This window comes from Solanum verrucosum, unplaced genomic scaffold (genome assembly GCF_900185275.1).
Source record: "Solanum verrucosum unplaced genomic scaffold, falcon-dt-bn FXZP01000307.1, whole genome shotgun sequence".
NCBI lineage: Eukaryota > Viridiplantae > Streptophyta > Magnoliopsida > Solanales > Solanaceae > Solanum > Solanum verrucosum.
Genome location: NW_026020264.1, coordinates 1,506,823 through 1,526,945, shown reverse-complemented (window position 1 = coordinate 1,526,945; position 20,123 = coordinate 1,506,823). Strand labels below are relative to the sequence as shown.

At 29.1% G+C, this 20,123-nt stretch overlaps 1 protein-coding gene across 1 annotated transcript; it reads right to left on the bottom strand.

Annotated features, from left to right (window-relative positions):
* Positions 1 to 10,207: 10,207 nt before the first annotated feature.
* Positions 10,208 to 17,232, bottom strand: LOC125833681 (furcatin hydrolase-like). Its single transcript, XM_049512848.1, has 13 exons — positions 17,036 to 17,232; positions 16,438 to 16,507; positions 13,229 to 13,287; positions 13,043 to 13,118; positions 12,874 to 12,951; positions 12,690 to 12,777; positions 12,099 to 12,354; positions 11,881 to 11,996; positions 11,517 to 11,737; positions 11,391 to 11,422; positions 11,204 to 11,306; positions 11,006 to 11,108; positions 10,208 to 10,515 (listed from the first exon to the last, which is right to left on the bottom strand). The coding sequence occupies exons 1-13, from the start codon at positions 17,216 to 17,218 to the stop codon at positions 10,347 to 10,349; spliced, it is 1,554 nt and encodes a 517-aa protein (XP_049368805.1). The 5' UTR covers positions 17,219 to 17,232; the 3' UTR covers positions 10,208 to 10,346.
* Positions 17,233 to 20,123: the final 2,891 nt, after the last annotated feature.

Sequence of the window (20,123 nt, the reverse complement as noted above, 5' to 3'; positions counted from 1 at the left end):
GGTGTCATGGTCAGATCCCCCGTTTGAATGTCGAGTCCCGAGTCGAGAGTCTGATTCAGGTCTTGGGTCAGCTTTGTGTTTGAACTTCGGGGTCGGATAAAAAATATTTTCTACTCTCTAGCAAAAAATAAAAGATATTTTTTGAAAAATGTTTTTCATTCACCAACCAAGCATTAAGAATTGATTTGAAGTAATAATAAATTTTATATTGGTGATATATAATAATTGTTTTATGAGAAAGTAATTATATGAATTGTAAATTTTATTTACATATGACATAAATGGTTAGTAGATATAAATGTGAGTTTGTTTTTACAAAATTTAATTTGTGGGTCAATTTTTGTATTTGAAATTCTCAAATCATGCATTTTGGAGAATCTAAAATTTCATCTTAACATGAAATCACATGTTCTAACGTTGATTTCATCTCATGAGTTTATGTCGCGATATGAAATTGCATGTTCAAACAATCAAACGTCGCCTAATCTGAGTGTAGGTAGTACTCATTATTATCGAGGCTCATTTTTTCCAACAGAAATATTGATAGGAAACTTGGTCCACATGATGTAGATATCCTTTGACATTTGCTAAGTCTTAAATTTTTCTCATTATGAATATATTTCGATGTCATTCAAATCTTACACTAGACATGCTACTTGTTAATTTTGTATTTAATTAAGAAGAAATTTCTTCAGCCAAAGAGCAGAATGTTTGGGATATCTATTTAGATTATCATTGTAATCAACATAATTAAGACCAAATCTTTGAGTGTATCCTGAACTCCATTCGAAATTATCCACAAACGACCATGCAAAGTAGCCCTTTACGTCCACACCCTTCCTGTTTATAACAAATAAGAATTAAAGTTAAAACATGAATGTAAATTATTAAATTTACAAAACACTAATATATATATTCCCCCTTTTCCCTCGAGGCAAATTGAAATTAAAGTGAGTGTTATAGAGCGAAAACCTAAAGGGAAGTCTGTGAAGTTATCCGTTGTTTGTAACTAAATCTTCAATATTAATGTAGCATTTCTTTTTTAATATTGTTCAATTTTCATAAAATATATTGAATAAATAAGAGTAACTTATATATTAACTTGTAAGATAATTGCGTTTCAAATATTAGTATTAGCATAAAAGAAAGGGAAAGATAAACTATAATTAATTAAATTAAGAAGATAATTAATTACTTACTTAAGGGCTGCTTTAAGGGCCAAGAAATGGCGACGTAAGAAATCCACTCTTTGCAAGTCATTCACTCCTTTCTCAACCATTGTTACATTTGCATCACTCATACCTTTTTATGACAAAAAAATAATTAAAAAAAATTAAATTAAATTTCTACAAAAAATAATTCTGTAAATTAATTATGCCAGTTTTAAAAAATATTTATTATTATACCGTTCTCTGTTATGTAAATTTTTGGATTATTATACTTTTCTTTTGTATAGACAAGAACTTCTAAAATTCCTCTAGGAACAACATGGAAAACTGCCGATCCTGTCTGCATCCAAAAAAAAAAATATTAAAAACAAATGTTATATTATTAAAAAGATTAATCATTGAATAAAATTAATAATAATAATAATAATTAAGATTAAGAGAATTAAGGACATGCCGTTTCACCAATAAGCTTTCCATTTCTTTCAACTACATAAGAAAAGAAAACAACATAAGATGAAGTGTTATAGTTTTGTGACTAAAATATTATTACGTTTCTTTTTTACTTGTTACATTCACTTTTCAAGAGTTAAACGATATGAACTCTGATTAATATGCTATAATTTCACCATATTGATATGAGAAGGATTGTAACTTATTAGTATTTTTCATATAATTTTCGAACATTTACATGTTAAATAAAAAATGCTGAATTATTCTAATTCAAGTTAGCTCCAAAAATTTGTCAGATTAACTCTAGTGAAGTGAATCATGTGACAGTAAAAATGATTACATTCGCTAGTCTAATATACACTATTTCATTCCAAAAAGGTATATATACATATCATATATCAATATACAATAAGAATATAAGATACCATATTTATGGACTATTATTTTTGTGGGCGACTATTTGTTTTAATTTCTAAAATAATAATAATAATAGTCAATTAATTACCTGTTTGATTTACTTGAAAATCTGATAGGTAGCTAATGTTTTCTTTATTTGGAGTAACATTAAGATTTGCTGCATACATTGTTGTATAGTAATTTAGTCCCATGAAATCAGAGGAACCCTTCACCATCTCAGCTTCTTCTATTGTGAATTTTGGTAAACGATTTCCCACGATTTTGCACATAATTTCTGGATAATTACCATATATTAATGGATGTATAAACCTGAAATGTAATTTATCGATGTCACGCTTCATTTGAACTATTGAAATTTTATAATTCGATTCAATTCAATTTGTTTTTATCTATATATGGAGATTGTACTTACCATCCAAGCGAGAAGTCGATTGCTCGTTGTGTTGCGTCTATATCTTTCTTCCTCTTGGAATAGGGCTCGAACCAACTAGCCACTAATACTATTCCAATCTCTCCTTTCTGCGATACCTATATATAACATATACAAAAATTATATTTCTCAAATATAAAATATTTATCAGATGGCAAGAAAATAGAACAATCTATAATTATGATGATACTTTTTTTCCGATAGAAACGACTAAATTAAGAATATTCATAATTCAATATTTAGGAAAGAATCAAACTATAATTACATATTTTCATTTTTAGTCCTCTCAAAATAAAAGTTGTCTTTCTATATTTAAAAATAATTTAATTTTAAACTTCTCATTTATCCTTAAACAATGATTTAAAGTCACACAAATGTTTACAACTAGTTTTAGACTGCAATTCTAGAGGTTTTTTTTTTCCGGTTTTCCACCCGGTGTCCAAAGCATACTTTGAAGCCCCGACTAAATCTGGATCGCACACTGCAGGGCTCATTCGGAGGGTGACTCTCTCATAAAGATTTTTTCCGTATTCAGAGCTCGAACACGAAACATCTGGTAATTAAGGGTGAAACAGTTTGACCACGCACCACAACCCATATTGGTTCTAGAGGTTTTTCTTGATTGTACTTGATTACCATCCAATCAAACAGTACTATATAAATTGAGACAGAGAGAATACCTGATATTTGTCTCTATATATCTTGGCTGTTTGTGCATGAGCAAGAAGCAAATGATGGGCAACTATGTAAGGCTCAGTGGAAGAGTTACCAGCAAAACAACCAGTGGTTCTCCAAGAAGAGCATCTCATAGGAGGAAAAATGCCAATGTCATAACCAGTAATTGCATAGCCACTTGGTTCATTTATTGTGGTCCAAAGTTTAACTCTATCACCAAATTCTTTGAAGCACAATTCTGCATAATCTTGAAAATCATAACTACAAAAAAAATGTTACTATCTCTATTCTTTCAAAAATTTGAGAAAAATTGTTTTACACTTACATAATTTGTGTGTTTAGAAAGCCAAGATATTCATCTTCAAGGACTTGGGGTAGATCCCAATGAAATAGGGTAACCATAGGTTGTATACCTGGATGAATTTTTGGGATTATAATTTAAATATAACGTACGTATTTTCACTCTGGATCGAAATAACGAAAATAAAATATTAAGAGATAACCAACCTTTAGCTAGAAGCTCATTGATAAGATTATTATAGAAGGCAATGCCTTCTTTGTTTACTCCTCTACAAAGCTTCCCATCTGAGATGACATAGTAAAACATAAGAAGATTTATTATATTAGTGGGGAAATTGTTATTGTTACCTAGTTATGTATCACTGTACAAAAGAGATATTTAATGATAAAATATTTCTTAAGCGGGTAATATCTATTGTCGCAAATATATTTAGCAGTAATTGAGTTAATGTCATTGAATCTAGAGTTGCTAAAGCCTTTAGCGATATTTATATAAAATGTTGGTTTTAAATACCATATTTATTATTACTACTAAATATATTATAACGATAATTATATTATTGCTGTAAAATCTTTTATTTGTTGCAGTGCGTTCTATGGTAGTATTATTTATTTGTGGATGCACTATAGCCCTCAATTAATTACAATTTCATAATTACCCTTTGTGGCATAACATAACCTTTTGGTGAGATGACCTCTAATTATGACGATTTAAAATTTGAATAGAGGAAAATGATTTTTTTCATATTGTAAAATCGAAAATGCTGTAATAAAAAAACTTAAAGCTAAGAGAAGAGTAATCTTACATGGTAAAACTCTTGACCAAGATATGGAAAATCTGAAACCATTCAATCCTTCAAATTTCATTAGCTTGATATCATCCTAATTAGGAACATTGAAGAGAAGTGTAGATGTGTAGCAATTAGAAGTTTAGAACCATAGGCCAAAATATTTCGATTTGTTGTATTTTTTATAATATAAAGACGTAGTACTTGATATATTTATTAAATTAAAATACCTTGTAACGATGGTAAAAATCAATCGCTATGTCACCATTACTATGGTCAGCTATCCTTTCTATAAAATTAAACATCACATAAATCGTAAAAAAAAAAAAAAAAATCCATAAAAAACATTTTTTTGGCAACCGCATTACCAGGATGGTTGTGGGTAAAGGTATCCCAAATACTAGGACCTCTACCATCTTCATTAGCTGCTCCTTCATACTGTAAAGTGTAAATCAAAAATAAAATATTTGAAATCTTGTTTGATCCGATATAAAGTTTAAGAATAAGATATATAGACTTGTGATTTAAAATATGTCATAGACATTTTTATGTGAAATTCTTTTAAAATATATACAAACATAAAATTATCAGATAGATTAAAAAGGAAAGTGTGCTTAATAAATTAAAATTGAGGGAATAAGAATAATTTTAGAAAAACCTGATAAGCAGCAGAGGAAGTTCCAAAGATGAAATCAGATGGAAAACTGGTTTTATTAAATGGAACTGACACGTTATTATTATAATAATAATTGGGCACAGAAGAACTTATAACTGGTACAAAAATCCCAATTAAGAGGAATAAAGAGATCTGAATTAGTAATCCCATGGCTTAATTAGAGTATGTTTTAAGAATTCCATATTAAGTCCATTATATAGTTAACTTGTGCCTAAAAATTAAATATTCTATTTTTTTCGTTTTCTTTTAACAATTTTGACAACGTCAAATTATTATTATTATTATTTTTGTTTTAAAAAGTTAAAAATGGACAGACTTGCCGTCTATTTGGATTAGAAAGGAATCTTCATAGTAAATTTTTTACTAATTTTTCCTAAAAGATTTATAGCTAGTCTGATCCCTTGCCGTCCCTCTTTAACATACTTCATAAGCAATTAATTATAAGTTAATTAATTCTTAATTATAGATTATCGCTTCGAGCCATGAGAATGAAATCGAGTTTAATAGAGAAAATACAATACCCATCCAAATAACTAACAATTTCTCAACTAATTCTTTCAAATAATTAAAATGGATACAGTCAATGCATCGATTTAATATAAATTATACGATGCTATAGACATTACTTCTTCCTTTTTCTTGAATGGGATTTTCTGGATGTCCCAGAAATAAGGCCTCCAACTCTATGTTATAGCCTTCATGCCCTCGATCCGACGGTCCTCATTCTCCCACTTGTCGTTACTGTGAACAACAAAGTCAAGGATGCTTCCAGAAACCGTCTAGGTTCTTCCTAGGAAGATTCCTTCTTTCTTTTTTGTCCTACTGAGAGGATGATCACTGGCCATCGTCTGTGGTGTTAGATCAGAAAGGTGACCACATCTAGTTTCGAGGTTGGCCTAACCTAACTTGATGACACGCTTATAGAGTTTTCCGACCTGAAATACTGCGTAAAGTGTCTTTCTTGCTCGGTGGTTCGTCAATGAAGTCATTCTGGATCCCTGACTCATCTCATTCTGAGCCTTTGGTCAGTTTGACATTGGGTCAAATCTGCCGTCTGGGCATCGTCCCTTCTCTTGATCTACTTCGGTTACAACTCGATAGTGAGTTTTGAGGGTCAAGTAAGGGATTGGGTTGAGAGGAGGGTCACAGTCCTGCTATATACGAGATACTTAATAGCTAAGACGAACAAGTGATGTAATTTGATCCAAAATTAGCTGACATTACATGTTGTTGTAAATCGGTCCAAAACCATAGAACCTCAAACAATTGCTTCAAATAATTCAAAATTTAAGTTTTATGAATTCAATCTTTATCGTGTCTCAAATATGAAGTATTGTTCCCTTTATTGAATAGCATAAGTACCATCAACCATGTATCAAATTTATGAATAGAATTTATGTTAAAGAATGACAAAAGTCACATTGATAGTTAATGGGATGGGTAGAGTACTCCTTATAAGGCTTGGACAATTTTCCTCCTTTTGAACTTGCTTTTGGGGTGTGAGTTAAGCTCAAGACCTAATTTCACATGGTATCACAGCAAGGCTCATCTCACCCAATGTTGGAGCCCAAAAAATCAATATTGTCCATGTATCAGATGTTTGAAAGTTCTCCATTATATATTGTTACAAGAATTTTATTTCTTCTCCTTTTATTACAAGAGAACATTGTTGACACCCAATTTTGGCCCTCCACAATATAAATTAATCATCAAGCTTCTTCAATTTCAAACAATTTAAAATAATTGGTTTTTAAATAAAATAAATATAGTTTGCAAGTTATTTTAAATAGTTTCATCACTTTTTTTTTATAATTTTTTAAATAATATATATGTTTTACATAATTATGTAAGTAATTAGTATATTTCATGAATATTCAAAAATCGTCTCAGAAATAAGTAAATTAGTTTTACTTAAATATCGTGCCAATTAGTTTGGTTTAAGTAATATTTTATATTTTTTAACTAGTTAGTTTATAATTAAGTTTATTAATTTATTTTGTTAAAATTAAGAAGTTTGTTAACTAATTATATATTAACTCATCTTATTTTAATTTTGGCCGAATTCAACCAATTGCCTCAACTTGGTCGAAATTGCAATATTACGTGGTTATATTCTTAAGACCGAATTCTTGAATTACTTTTCAAAACCCGTTTTCATCCAATTTCCAGACTCAAATCTCAGCCCACTAAACAATTCCAAACACAATTTTCAATCATGCCCACTTTTAACACCCATCAGCCCATTTTTCAATTCCCAACCCATCAAATAAATACCCAATTCAATTCCATTTTCAGCTTTCTAATAAGCCCAACCATACCCAAAACCCAAGCCCACAACAATACAATACATATAACAACAATACCATACGTACATACAATACACAGCAATTCCAAAACAAACCCAGAAACCAAAATCCCATCAGCATTCCCAATTCCAGCATGCGACTCTACTATCCCATTATCATCTTCTTCATCCAGCAAAAATCCCAGAAAATCCGAAAAATCCCACCAAATCGCAGAAATCCAGCAACCTTATTCAAAAGGGAACTTCAATTTCAAATTCAAATTCCTCCTTTCCATTCGATTTCCCCGCAAAAATGATTGTTCTTTTCCCCTATATAAACTCTCGACCAGTCAGTGTTTGAAGGTTTTTTTTTTTTTTTTTTTTGGTTTTTTCTTTGGATCGAAAATTGGATTTTATTTTGACTAATTTGCTATTCTAAAAAAACAGAGAATTTTCATCAAGAAATAGGAGTGTTGAATAGTTGAAATACCACTTTAGGTTTAAGATTTTCTCAAGGGAAACGTCCTTCCCTTTGTTACTTTCGAGCAGTTCACCGAAACTCATCTCACAGTGTTGGAAGTTCTTCGTGGTTAAGCTCGTCGTCCCAGTCGCTGCCCAGAAAAAGGTAATATCAGTTTTCCTTTGTTAAATTCCTCTATATCTCGTATTTCCATTATTTGAAATTTTCGATTTTGATCATGCTGCTGCTGTTTTCTTTCTGGTTCCCTTAATGATGATACCGAGTTGTCGTTTTGGCATCTGAATATAGCTAAGTGTTACTCTTCTCGCTGATGAAGTAATATGTTGTGCTATAAATTTAGTTTAAGCTTGTTTGAATTTGATTACTGTGATTTATTAAACCATTGGCTCGTGATTGTGAGTTTGTGACTCATGTGCTAATATTAGCCAAAAGTTATCTTACCTTGTTTCTTTTCTTATATTATTGTTGGTATATATGTATATAAAGGTACTGTTGTCTTTTCCCCCAAAAAATCTTGATATTCCTTGTCTTGATATGGGTAGTTATTTGTCCTTCTTTGTTTAATATAGAATATTGGTACAAATCCAATTGTCTTTGCGATTATTGAAGCTTCTCTTCAACTCATTTCATTTTTGCTTTTTCCCAGTTAACTTTTGTCCCTTTGTTTGTTTGGTGTTAGATTCCTTACTCTTTTCATGAACTCACACTTTGTCATGTTGGGAGTCATATATGTTGGGTTTATGTTGTGACTCGTGCTTATTGTTCGAGCTAGATTTCAACATGATTTAGAGTCGGAAATTACATGATGTTAGTTTATTTGTGAATTAAGATCGGATATTGATAGTAGAGTTGTAATAAGGTAATTTTAATAAACATGGGTTTGAAATCACCAATGTGCTCCTTGAGATTTGCCATTTTGTTGGTTTCTTTGGGAAGCATATTTCTATAGTATGATTTGTATGGCGTTTGGCTATTTTTGGTGGTGTAGCATTAGATCATTTGCTGAGCTTTAATTATTATAGTTCAATTATTTTGGGCTTGATCATGAATAAGCTAGAGTTATAAGGAACACATATCTTTTGGTTTGGCAATGTTATCCGTTACTAGTTCATAACCCGATTAGCTTTCCTTTTATCATATATATATATATGAATAGTAATCATTCTAGTCTTTGGTTTGCTGATACTTGTCTTGAGTTATCATGGCTTCATCATGTTCTCTTATCTTATGAAAATTTATCTTCTTCTTTGCATGTGATACCAATTCGAGTTCACTTTGGACTCCACTCTTACATATCCTTGAGTCGTTTCGAGTCGTCCTCATATTTATGGTGAAAGAGAAGTTGAAACAGGCCCCGGAAAGTCTGAAAATGGACTGTATACCGGTCATATACAGCTGTATACACTGATATACAGGTCGAAAATGTGGGAATACAGGGCTGAGGCGAGATACAGGTGTTCGGAAGCAAGAGATATATGAAAAGAGCTGATATATACGCTCATATTCACTAATATACACCAGGTGTATACAAAAACGGGTTTGGTATTAACCGCAGAAAATTTTCAGCAAAATTGACCCAAAAAGGGGGCCGAAAGTCATTTCTCCTTTACCTTTAAATTATTTAATTGTCTTTATTTATTGTTTGTTTTTCTTATCATTAACTCTAACTTTAGGATTGTTAATTAGCTTAATTAAATTCCCCAAAAGATGAGTTATTTTCTTTGTGTTGGTTTAATGTTAATACATTTCATGTTTTGTGTTCATTTATTTTAGTGATCAAGTATATTGGTCAAAATTTTAATCTTCAATTAAGTTAAACCTTTTTGTACTTAAAAAGAGACGTTCTTTAATGTTTTTCACTTAATCCCATTTATTCATTTTAAAATTATTTTTAAGTTAAAGTATTTTTCTTAAATAAACTTTAAAAATGTTAGTTAAAACCTTTTCAATTAATTAAAAAAAAAGAATATACACTTACCTAGTCATTTTCTCAAAAAGGTTAGACAATTAATTTAAAACGATTTTCATGCTTTAGTTTATTAAATTGGGTTAAATTACTATTTCAAAATGAATTAAATAAATTTTGATTAATCTATTTTTATTAATAGTCTAATCACTTGTATTTCTAGTCAAATGTTTCATTTTTGTGTCCCTTTCTCTAAAAAAAAATAAAAAAATGTGTCATTTATTTAATTATTTCTTCAAAGTTAATCAAATATTGTAAGTTATTATTTTTTATGTTAAATCATTATTTTCCTAAAAATAGTCAAATATATTTTAGTCAAGTTGCAGGTCAACCGCATGTTAGCGGGCACTTCGAATGCTTAAACCCTTCTCGAAGTGTAAATTGAACCCCGAACCCTCTTTGGTATTTTCAAATGATTTTTTCTGTTTAAATCTTTGAAAATTATAAGTTTTCTTAATTTCTTTAAAAAATTAAGTGGAGACTCTTTACTAAGTATTTTTCTCAAATTGTTTTATACTTAGAACATTTCAAAAAATGATTTTTCTAAAGATAGGAAAGTTACGGCACAACAAACATCCCCTCAATTTATCCATAAATAGTACTCCTTAACAAACAGATTAATACTGAATTTAAGGACAATAGACACACGTAATTAGGTTGTACAAGATTTGATATAACTAAATGACACATACATGATATTACTAATAAATTTATTTGAGAAGAAATTTCTTCATCCAAAGAGCAGAACGCTTGGGGTATCTCTTTAAGTTATTCTTGTAATCTACAAAATTGATGCCAAATCTCTGTGTGTATCCTGATCCCCATTCAAAGTTGTCAAAAAATGACCATGCAAAGAACCCCTTAACATGTACTCCCTCCCTGAAAATTAAATTAAATTAAAAAACAAATATTAATTATACCATTCTAAAACATTAACAAAAACAATTTGGCTTATTTATCTTCTTTAAGGCAGGGGTAAGGTTGCGTTCTCCTAGACTATGTTGACGTTGTTCCTAATTGAAATGACAAAAACTATTTGGTTTAGATTTATGTTTTTCTTTAAGCGCATGTTATACAAAGTTTACTTGGGGAAAATTCGAGATATACAAAAATAAATATCTAAAAAAGTCAAAGGGATTTTGTTATAGATACATAGATTGAAATAAATTATTCTATTTACTTAATTTACTAAGGTGTCAATTGACTCCACTTGAATAAGGACATCTAGCGTTGGTATGTAGGCCCACTGAGGATAAATTGTGCTTCAAAAGGTCTAATGTTTCCCGGGTTCAAACCGAAACCTTTGGTTATAACAAAAGAATTCCAACCATGCATCGATACTACACGCTAATTAAAAAAAAGTACTGACCTAAAAGCCCTATAAAGAGCCTTAATATGGCGTTGGTAGAAATCAACCCTCTGAGCATCATTGATACCTTTTGCAACATCATCAATATTGGACTCACCCATTCCTGATATATAACCAATTTCAATTTAATTAGCAAGTACTATAATTAAGTATAATTCAAACACATTAATTAGTTTATTATTCTATAATTTCACTTACCACATTCTGTGATGTAAACAATTGGATTCTTGTAAAATTTCTTAATATAAACAAGAAGCTTATAAAGTCCCTTTGGAGCAACATAGAATATACTCACACCAGTCTGCATGCAAATATTAAAAATTAATACTATCATAATTTATACTAAGAATATTTGAAAAAAATTGAGTGAGATATATATACTTACTGGATCACCAATCAACTTTCCATTTCGCGATGCTACAAAAACATAAATTAATTTTAAATACTAAGTAATAAACTTTGAAATAATACTTAATCAAATGATGCCACATAAATTGAGACAATAACTTACTTGTTTGATTGACTAGATTATCAGTTCCTGAACTGATATTGACAGTATTTGGTGGTTTAGAAATATGAGCTGCAAAATTAGAGGTGTAATAATTCAATCCTATAAAATCACATGAGTCTTTCACCAACATTGATTCTTTTGGGGTAAACTTTGGTAATCTCTTGCCAACAAGTTTTCTCATACTTGGTGGATAATCTCCATAAGTCAATGGGTGCATAAACCTGTCAACATAATATATATATATATATATATATATATATATATATATATATATTTCATTCACATTTTTAGTTTATAAAATAAGAAATACATACTTATATAAAAGTACACTTTAAATCAAAGTATTTTAAAAAAAAAAAATTACCATCCAAGCATAAAATCAAGAGCTCTTATAGATGCTTGTTTATCCTGTGGTTTGTTGGAGGCAGGCTCGAACCAATGTGACACTACAATAGTTCCTATTTGACCCTTTTGAATTGGCTGCACTTGCGTCACCACCAAATAAAAACAAAGTTAGTAGTAATAATTACTATATTTTTTTAAAAATTACTTATTTTAAGTCAATTCAAACGGAGCACGCACCTTGTATTTTTTCCTGTATAGGTTAGAAGCAGCAGCATGAGCTAGAAGTATGTTGTGTCCCGCTATATAAGGCTCAGTGCCGGAGTTTCCGATGGTGCAGTTATTGTTCTTCCACGCAGAACACCGCCCAGGTGCTAAAGAACCAGAATCATAACCCGTTGATGTAAAAATCCATGGTTCATTCATCGTTGCCCACAACTTCACTCTATCTCCAAAATTTTTGAAACAAATCTCCACAAAATCTACGTAATCATCTCTGTAAGCAGAGGCAGATTCAGAATTTGAACGTAATAGATGAATGAAGCTCTTAAAATTCTTTATTCCAAGCATTCCACGTGACATTTTAATAGCATAATTAGATTAAAAACATTTTGTTACATTTTATCTGTCTTTAGTTTTAATATCATAATATTCAAAAAATTTACATATTTTATAAAAGTTTGTGTCGAATTGAAATCAAACAAACAAATTGAAATGACTTAAGTACTAAAATATCAATGTTTTTCATATATATGTTTATATTTTGTATTGAAAATATTGATTTCAACTGAACGCACGATCAGTAATTATGGTATCGAGTAGAGTACTTACACGATCTTAGGGCTTAGAAAGCCAAGATATTCATCTTCAAGGGCTTGAGGAAGATCCCAATGAAAAAGTGTCACTAGAGGTTTAATACCTAAAATTGCAATTTATAAACTTAATTACTTTTAATAATTCATTTTAATTGCGTGGGAAATTAAGATATAGGGAGAAAAAAGTAATTATTAATTACCAAGGGCTACTATCTCATTTATGAGACTGTTGTAGTGGTCAATACCAGCTTGATTTACTCCTTTTTTAACCTGACCCTCTGGATAATATTAAACACAAAAAATAAAAGATTAATTAATCAACTTATAATTAACAAAAGAATAAATAATATTAATACTAAATTATCTTACTTGGTAAAATTCTTGTCCATGCAATAGAAATCCTGAAAGCATCCAGTCCTTCAAATTTTGCTAGTTTCACGTCCTCCTACATTTGTTTTAAATTTTTTATTAAGATGAAGTTAGAAATTAAAAAATATTTTTTTCGTCTAATTTCTGTTTAACTAAATTAATAATTAATTAGTGGTAGTAGTATACCTTGTAACGATGATAAAAATCCAGAGCTATGTCTCCATTGCTACGGTCCAATATTTTTTCTGCATATAATTCACAATATTATCAGCTAGCGTTTGACAATAGATTTAGTTAAGTTATAACTTTGAAAAAAAAATGAGTTTTTCAAGTTATAGAATACTGTGTTATGAATAAATTACTTAATTATATGACTTAACATAATATAATCTCTAAAAATTCCTATAATTTGAATTAGTTACAACAATTTCCTTTTTCCTTTTGTCTCTTAATATTCGGATAATCACTTCACTTCTATCAAATATATTACAATTTTGTTTGTGTACAATGTATCTGCTGCAAATGTTATTGTCGATACATAACCCCAATTATTTCAAACATATATCGGTATTCAGTATGAATCTGGTTTATAATTATGTATCTAATACATAACTTATATATTTGATACATAATTTATGTATTGTTTGCTATGTGTCAAATGAAAGACCAATGTATCCGTAAATTATGAAAAATTCAAAATTATTATAATTTAATTATTTTTTAAAAATAAAATATAATTAGCTCCTAAATTATTGAGATTTCCATACTTTATACTCTCTCCGTTTCAAAAAGATTGATCTCCTTTCCTTTTTAGTTTGTTTAAAAAAGAATGACCTCTTTCCTTTTTTGGTAATATTTTAATTTCAGTTTTCCACGTGACATGTTTAAAGTCACAAGATTTAAGGGCAATTTAGTACATTTGACATAACTTTAATTTAGAACTACAAAATTTAAAAATCTTCTTTATTTTCTAAAACTCTGTGTCAAGTCAAATCAGATCACTCTTTTTAAAACGGAGGAGTACCATTAATTATTAGCTGTACTTTCACAATACTGTAGCTTAAATATAATGGCGCCGCAGTCTGAACTCTGAGGTCCCTTCCCATATTTCTACTAGTAACAATGAGTATGTCCAAATTATTAATTATTCTATTAAGAGGAAGAGGGACCCATGAGGGAACCAAATATGATTATTTTACCAACCATTATTATTCTATTAGTTCAACAATAATTGTCTATTATATTAAAAATATTTGTTCAACAATATTACTTACTTAATTTAAAAAATCAAGACATAATTTATCTTTTGTGTTTATTTACCTTTGTTATTAAATATTATTTATCATCTAATACATTTCTTAAAGCATCAAATTTAATAAAATAAAAGAATAATATAGTTATTATCTTTATTATTTATTATTTTTTATTTCTTAAAATATGTATTAAGCCAGTAGTGAATGACTATTATTGGAGAGAGAGTATTTATTATTCATTCGATGGATGGGATAATGAATATTTGTCGTTGAGGCATTTTAAATAAAAAGTTAAAATTATTTAATTAACATTATAAATAAACAGTAAAATATGCCGTCTGACTTAACATTGTTGTTTTTCATATTTACAATAACTTATAATTTTGTTGATATTGAATAATTTTTGATAAATTCGATGTGAGTTATCACGGGTCTCTTTATCTTGAATCTTATACTCAAATGTACCATGGATGTGTAAAATTTACCTACAGATATTAAAGGTACCAGGATTTATAATTTCGATAACAGATTCACGTGAATCGAATAATTTTTTTATATTATTTATAAATGCTTAGAAATTTTTATAAAAATTTAACTACTATTATATGTCCTTTTTAGGTCACATTAAGTGAAATATTAGATTATGATATATTTTTTATGAAAGAATATATATTAAAGGTTATTTCTCACTATTATCTTTTAATTTATTTCCAAAATTATTCCTCTAGAAAATACAAAATAACTAAGAACCTTATTATATTAAGAGTAAATAAAAATAAAAAATCTCAATAATTTTTTTTAACCTTTGTATACTTTATTTATTTTAAACTACTAAAAAATCACAATAATTTGCATTATTTGAACTAAAATGAATATATTAATTTAAAGTTAACATAAAAATCCATAAATTTCAAATATCGATATCTACTAATAACATAGATGAGGTCCCGGTCTACTAACCCCACCGCACATGCTGGTGGAAAAGTAACTTTCAAGCTTATTAATCATTGTACTAATTGTATAGAACAAGAATTTGAGTAATTTTTCAAGATAATAATTTATTTGGCTCTGCATAACGTACTAATTATTTCGATTCTAACATAAATAAAAGGTACGGTTTCCAAGTTTTAACTGGCCCCTATATTTTTATTTGGTTTAATCAAACGTTGCTTGATTTGGAAGTTGACTGAACTAAAGTCAACTCTCTTATATGATTATATGTGGGTAGTGCAATATGTCCCTAATTAATTGTCCACTTTTGAATTAACAGACCTATTAAAATAGCAATTTTTGACATAGTGAGTTTATCATTTTACCCCAATTAATTATGAAATGGATGGATTAAAAATTTAAGATTTTTAAGTTCATTAATTAATTGAGTATAATAGGTAAAAAAAATTATTTTTTCTTGATTTGTTAAAATGGACAAATAAAAAGGAATAACGAAAAATTAAAAAAATAAACAAGTAATTAGGTGACAGAAAGAGTAATTAAATGGAAAAGAAAATGTTAATTATAAGAATTGATTAAGGATTAAATGACGCAGTCTTTAAAAATGGGATGAAAAATGCAAATTTAGCATGTGTTTTAATCATAAAATTTGCATTAGATTTTGAAGATGTATTTTGAAAAATTTGTTTGGTCAGAAAATTTAACTAAATTTTGAAAATGTGATTTTCAAGTTATCAAAAACTGACTCAAATTGTTGCCACTTGTGGTAAGTACTTCTTCATTATTAATCAAAGGTTTTGGGTTCAAGTTTCCCGGGATACAGAGTTGCTAATTTTTTGGAAGCATTTTATCCGTCAATGTGAATTTCCGAATCTAAATTTAATCGGACTTCAATATGGATATCGAACACCCAATTTCAAGTTTCAACTTTACAATCTATGGACAAAAAAAGAGTAAATAATGTACACTATCAATGTAAATAATTGTTATATCATCAGGTTATTTTCACATAATGTAGCGAATAACATATTGATTTTTTAAAGATTTCAAATCTCACGTTTTAAAAAAATTTTACCTAAATATTTCTTTGAATGATTTAATGATATAATTTTTTTTTATTTATATCGATTATGTATAAAATTTAAACTCTAAAATTTATGAGAGAGAGAGAGAGAATGTAAGAGTAGAGACCAGGATGAGTGTGGACGAAAGTATCTACAATACTTGGCCCTTTGCCATCTTCATTCCATGCACCTTCATACTGTAAATTAACACAAAAAAAAAACTTTTAATTAATTTATACACATTTATTTTTATTTCCATCGAATGTTCGATACTCGTATTAAAATTTAATTATTTTAGATTCATACGGCATAGGATTGTATTAATTCGAGGGAAAACACTTCATACCAAACATTTTTTCATATCCAAAGCTTAAACATGATATATCTGATTAATAGAAGAACAACTCCATCGTTGGTGGTACGAAGGGTAAAGTTATTACTTAGTACTAAGGTGGAAAACATTATTCTCTGTCTCCCTCCATCTTGTATACATTGCCTCAAATAACTACTTGTCAATGTACAAAATCAAGATACAATTATTAAATTTCACCTATGTTATCCTTAAACTTAATTCTTTTCAAAAATCTAAATATCGTAACATTGTCAAAAAAAAATCCCCCGTTATTAGTTTTATTTATCATTTCTTGAAAAAAAACGTGTAAATGAGATAGTAGACAAATAATATGAGATAGATCGGACTCATCGGACCGGAAGAAGTAAATTACCTGATAGGAAGAAGTGGAAGCTCCAAAAAGAAAATCAGGTGAAAATATAGTACGATTAAATGGATCAGAAATAGTATGGCTTGGCACTTTTGCATTTGCAGCCAAAGAAAACTCTATCATAGACAAAAAATTGGCCAAAAATATCAAAAGGCTAATTGCCCAAAATGAACCTTGAAAAGCCATAGCCAATTATTATCTATATTTTTTCCCTTCTTTGTAACCCTCTTTATATAGAGTTAAAGATTTGGAGGCCAATAATAGACTAAGGGGTCGTTTGGTTAGGTGGGGGATAGAATAGGGAAGGATGTTTTACGGATTGAGATATTTTATGAGATTATTTTATTTTATCTTTCATTACAGATAACTTATCTCGCCATTTATATTAAAATGGTGGGATAAAATCATTTTGGAACTAAATAATATTCTTCCTCTATTCAATAATAGTTGTCAATTATTGACTTGACACATGAATTAAGAAGCAGTAAATGATAGGGGTAATTTTACCAAATCACCCTTATTAAATACAAGTCATCTAAACATTGAAAAATTAACAATATTTAATAACAAGGGTAATATAGACACAAAATAATAAATTATTCATTAGTTTTATAAAGGGATAAGGGTCTGAAAAATACCCCAACTTTGGTCAAATTTGTTGTTGCGATACTAAACTTTCATGAAGACCTATTACCTCTCTAGACTATTAATAGTGTATTTTTTATCCCCTGAACTATTTAATAGTGTATTTTAAAGGTATATATGTGTCCACGTGGACACATTACTATTTATAATTTTACATTATTTTTTATGTCCACGTGGACAAATATATATGTTTAAAATATGGTATTAAATGGTCTAGGGAGGTAATAGGTCCTCATGAAAGTTTAGTATCGCAACAGCAAATTCGATCAAAATTGGGGTATTTTTCAGATCCTTATCTCTTTTATAAACTAAACAAATATTACTGAACATTACAAAATAGTATAGTGGGCAAGTAAAGATGGACAGAGGGAACACTACCTATTACCAAATGCAAAATAAAAATAATCTCAAAAAACATCGCAAAAATTCTTATTCTCATTCCACCGATTAAACAATTCCTAACAGATATTTCTTTCATTTTTCTGTTTCTGTATTATATTATTTTTCAATTTTGCAATCAATATGGACTAACTTTGGTGTGTGTTGGATTGAGGGGGGGGGGGGGGGGTGTATTTATTGAGAAATATTTTATGGCTGGTTTTTAGCTGTATTTGTCCATCATTCAAGCATTAACTCACGTGTCCCAAATGAATAAATTTCATGGCCGCCCTTTAATTTTAAAATTATTTCATTTTTTTTTTATCTTTTTCTCCTTTGTTATAGTATAAAATTAAATTTATTCAAATTTAAAATTTAAAACATGAAAAACTAACACTTAACCTCTTTACACTATATAATTTTCCGATAAAGAGTGTGCACCGAAACAACCTTCGCCTAAGGTGGCTCTGCCCTTGACACTACTTATTTACTGCGTAGTTGCCACTTTATTTAAACTTACAAGTATAACATTTAATTTTGCTAAATAAACAAAATTTTGCCAACAATATTCAACTGGCAGTGGATGAAATCACCTCAAGTACTATTTAGCAAAATACTACATAATAAAGTTAAGAACTTACATGTAAAGAAATTAGACTCTAACTATTCGTCTAGCGAACTTTAAACTTACGCATGCAATTGATACATAAATGAACTAATTAGCTATTTTTTTCTATTCGCTTTTAACCTATTTGAATTTGATACATTTATTAAAAAAAATAAAATTAACATGATTATTTTATTATTTTTTAAATGCTGAAATAGTAAAAGTGAATCTACGGAGTATATAAATTTAAATATATAGAAATCTAACCAGTAATTGGAATGGTCCACTTTATTATTTTATATAAGCATTTGTACGAGTACGACAACTTGTGAGTTTTTCACCAACACATAAAAATAAATACACCCACTTTTTTTTTTTAATTTTACAATTCAATTGTCACAATCATCATTAATTAATAATATAAGTACAATATCATAAAGTCCATAATCAATCAAGATTTCATCTTCAAGTTTCACCAATGTCATTATTATTAAATGGAAAAAAACATAGCAAGCTAGGACGGGAACGTGTAACTAGAGCTGTCAATATAGACTGATCCACTCTATTCGGACTAATTCATACATGCTTTGAAATTTGACGGATCAGGCCGGGCTAGTTCATTTTTGGTGTGAGCCAAAAAATGATTGGCCTAGCCCACAAGTACGTGGGCTACGGGCTTCCCGGGTCAGCTCTCTATTCGTAAAAGTATATTTTTATAAAAAAAATTAATTAAATTATAATTTTAAAATATTATCATAAATATCGACAAGATAATATTACATGATGTTAGTGTTACTACTTGTTAATCAAATCCACAAATAAAATTATCTTTATAATATTTAGTAAGTTGATTTCAAGTTAAGCATAAATTGCTAAATAAAAATATTAACCTAATTGTTTTTCAATGATCATAATAAAACACAAAAACTATGACAATATTCCATAGGATACGGTCTTTGTAGTGATTCCTAGAAATTTTAGGGAATTTTATATTTTATGTAATTCATATTTTATAAACATAATTTGTATTTAAATTGTAATATTTCAAACTTTAAACTGATTTGGAGTTTAGACTCTTGTTATTTTTAATACTCAATTTTATTTTTTTATTTTTTAATTAATTTTTATTTGGCCCACGGGCCGGCTCTATCCATATTTCTAGAGCCCTACAAATCGGCAGGCTTATTCAGGCAGGGCTAGAAAGCCCTTTTCTTAAATGGGCTCCAAAAATCGTAGCCCAACCCTATCAAATCACGGGGTAGGCCAGGCCGGCCCAACGGGCTTAGCCCATATTGACGGCTCTACGTGTAACTAATGTCATGACTTGCTATCCGTGGCTCGGACAAGTGAAGTTTGTTCAAGTGGTTAAAACACTATTGATCTTCTTGTGTGATGGATTTCAAAAATAACTATTTCCTCTGTCCCAATTTATGTAGCACTTTTCGAATTTCGAAATTCAAA

What these genes read in the sequence shown, in the direction of transcription:
- LOC125833681 (XM_049512848.1), bottom strand. Translation starts at nt 17,218, where the DNA reads ATGGCTTTTCAAGGTTCATTTTGGGCAATTAGCCTTTTGATATTTTTG. An exon ending in CTTCCACTTCTTCCTATCAG is followed by an intron (nt 16,508 to 17,035) that starts GTAATTTACTTC and finishes GTTAATTTACAG; the next exon opens with TATGAAGGTGCATGGAATGA. An exon ending in ATTTTTATCATCGTTACAAG is followed by an intron (nt 13,119 to 13,228) that starts GTATACTACTAC and finishes AAACAAATGTAG; the next exon opens with GAGGACGTGAAACTAGCAAA.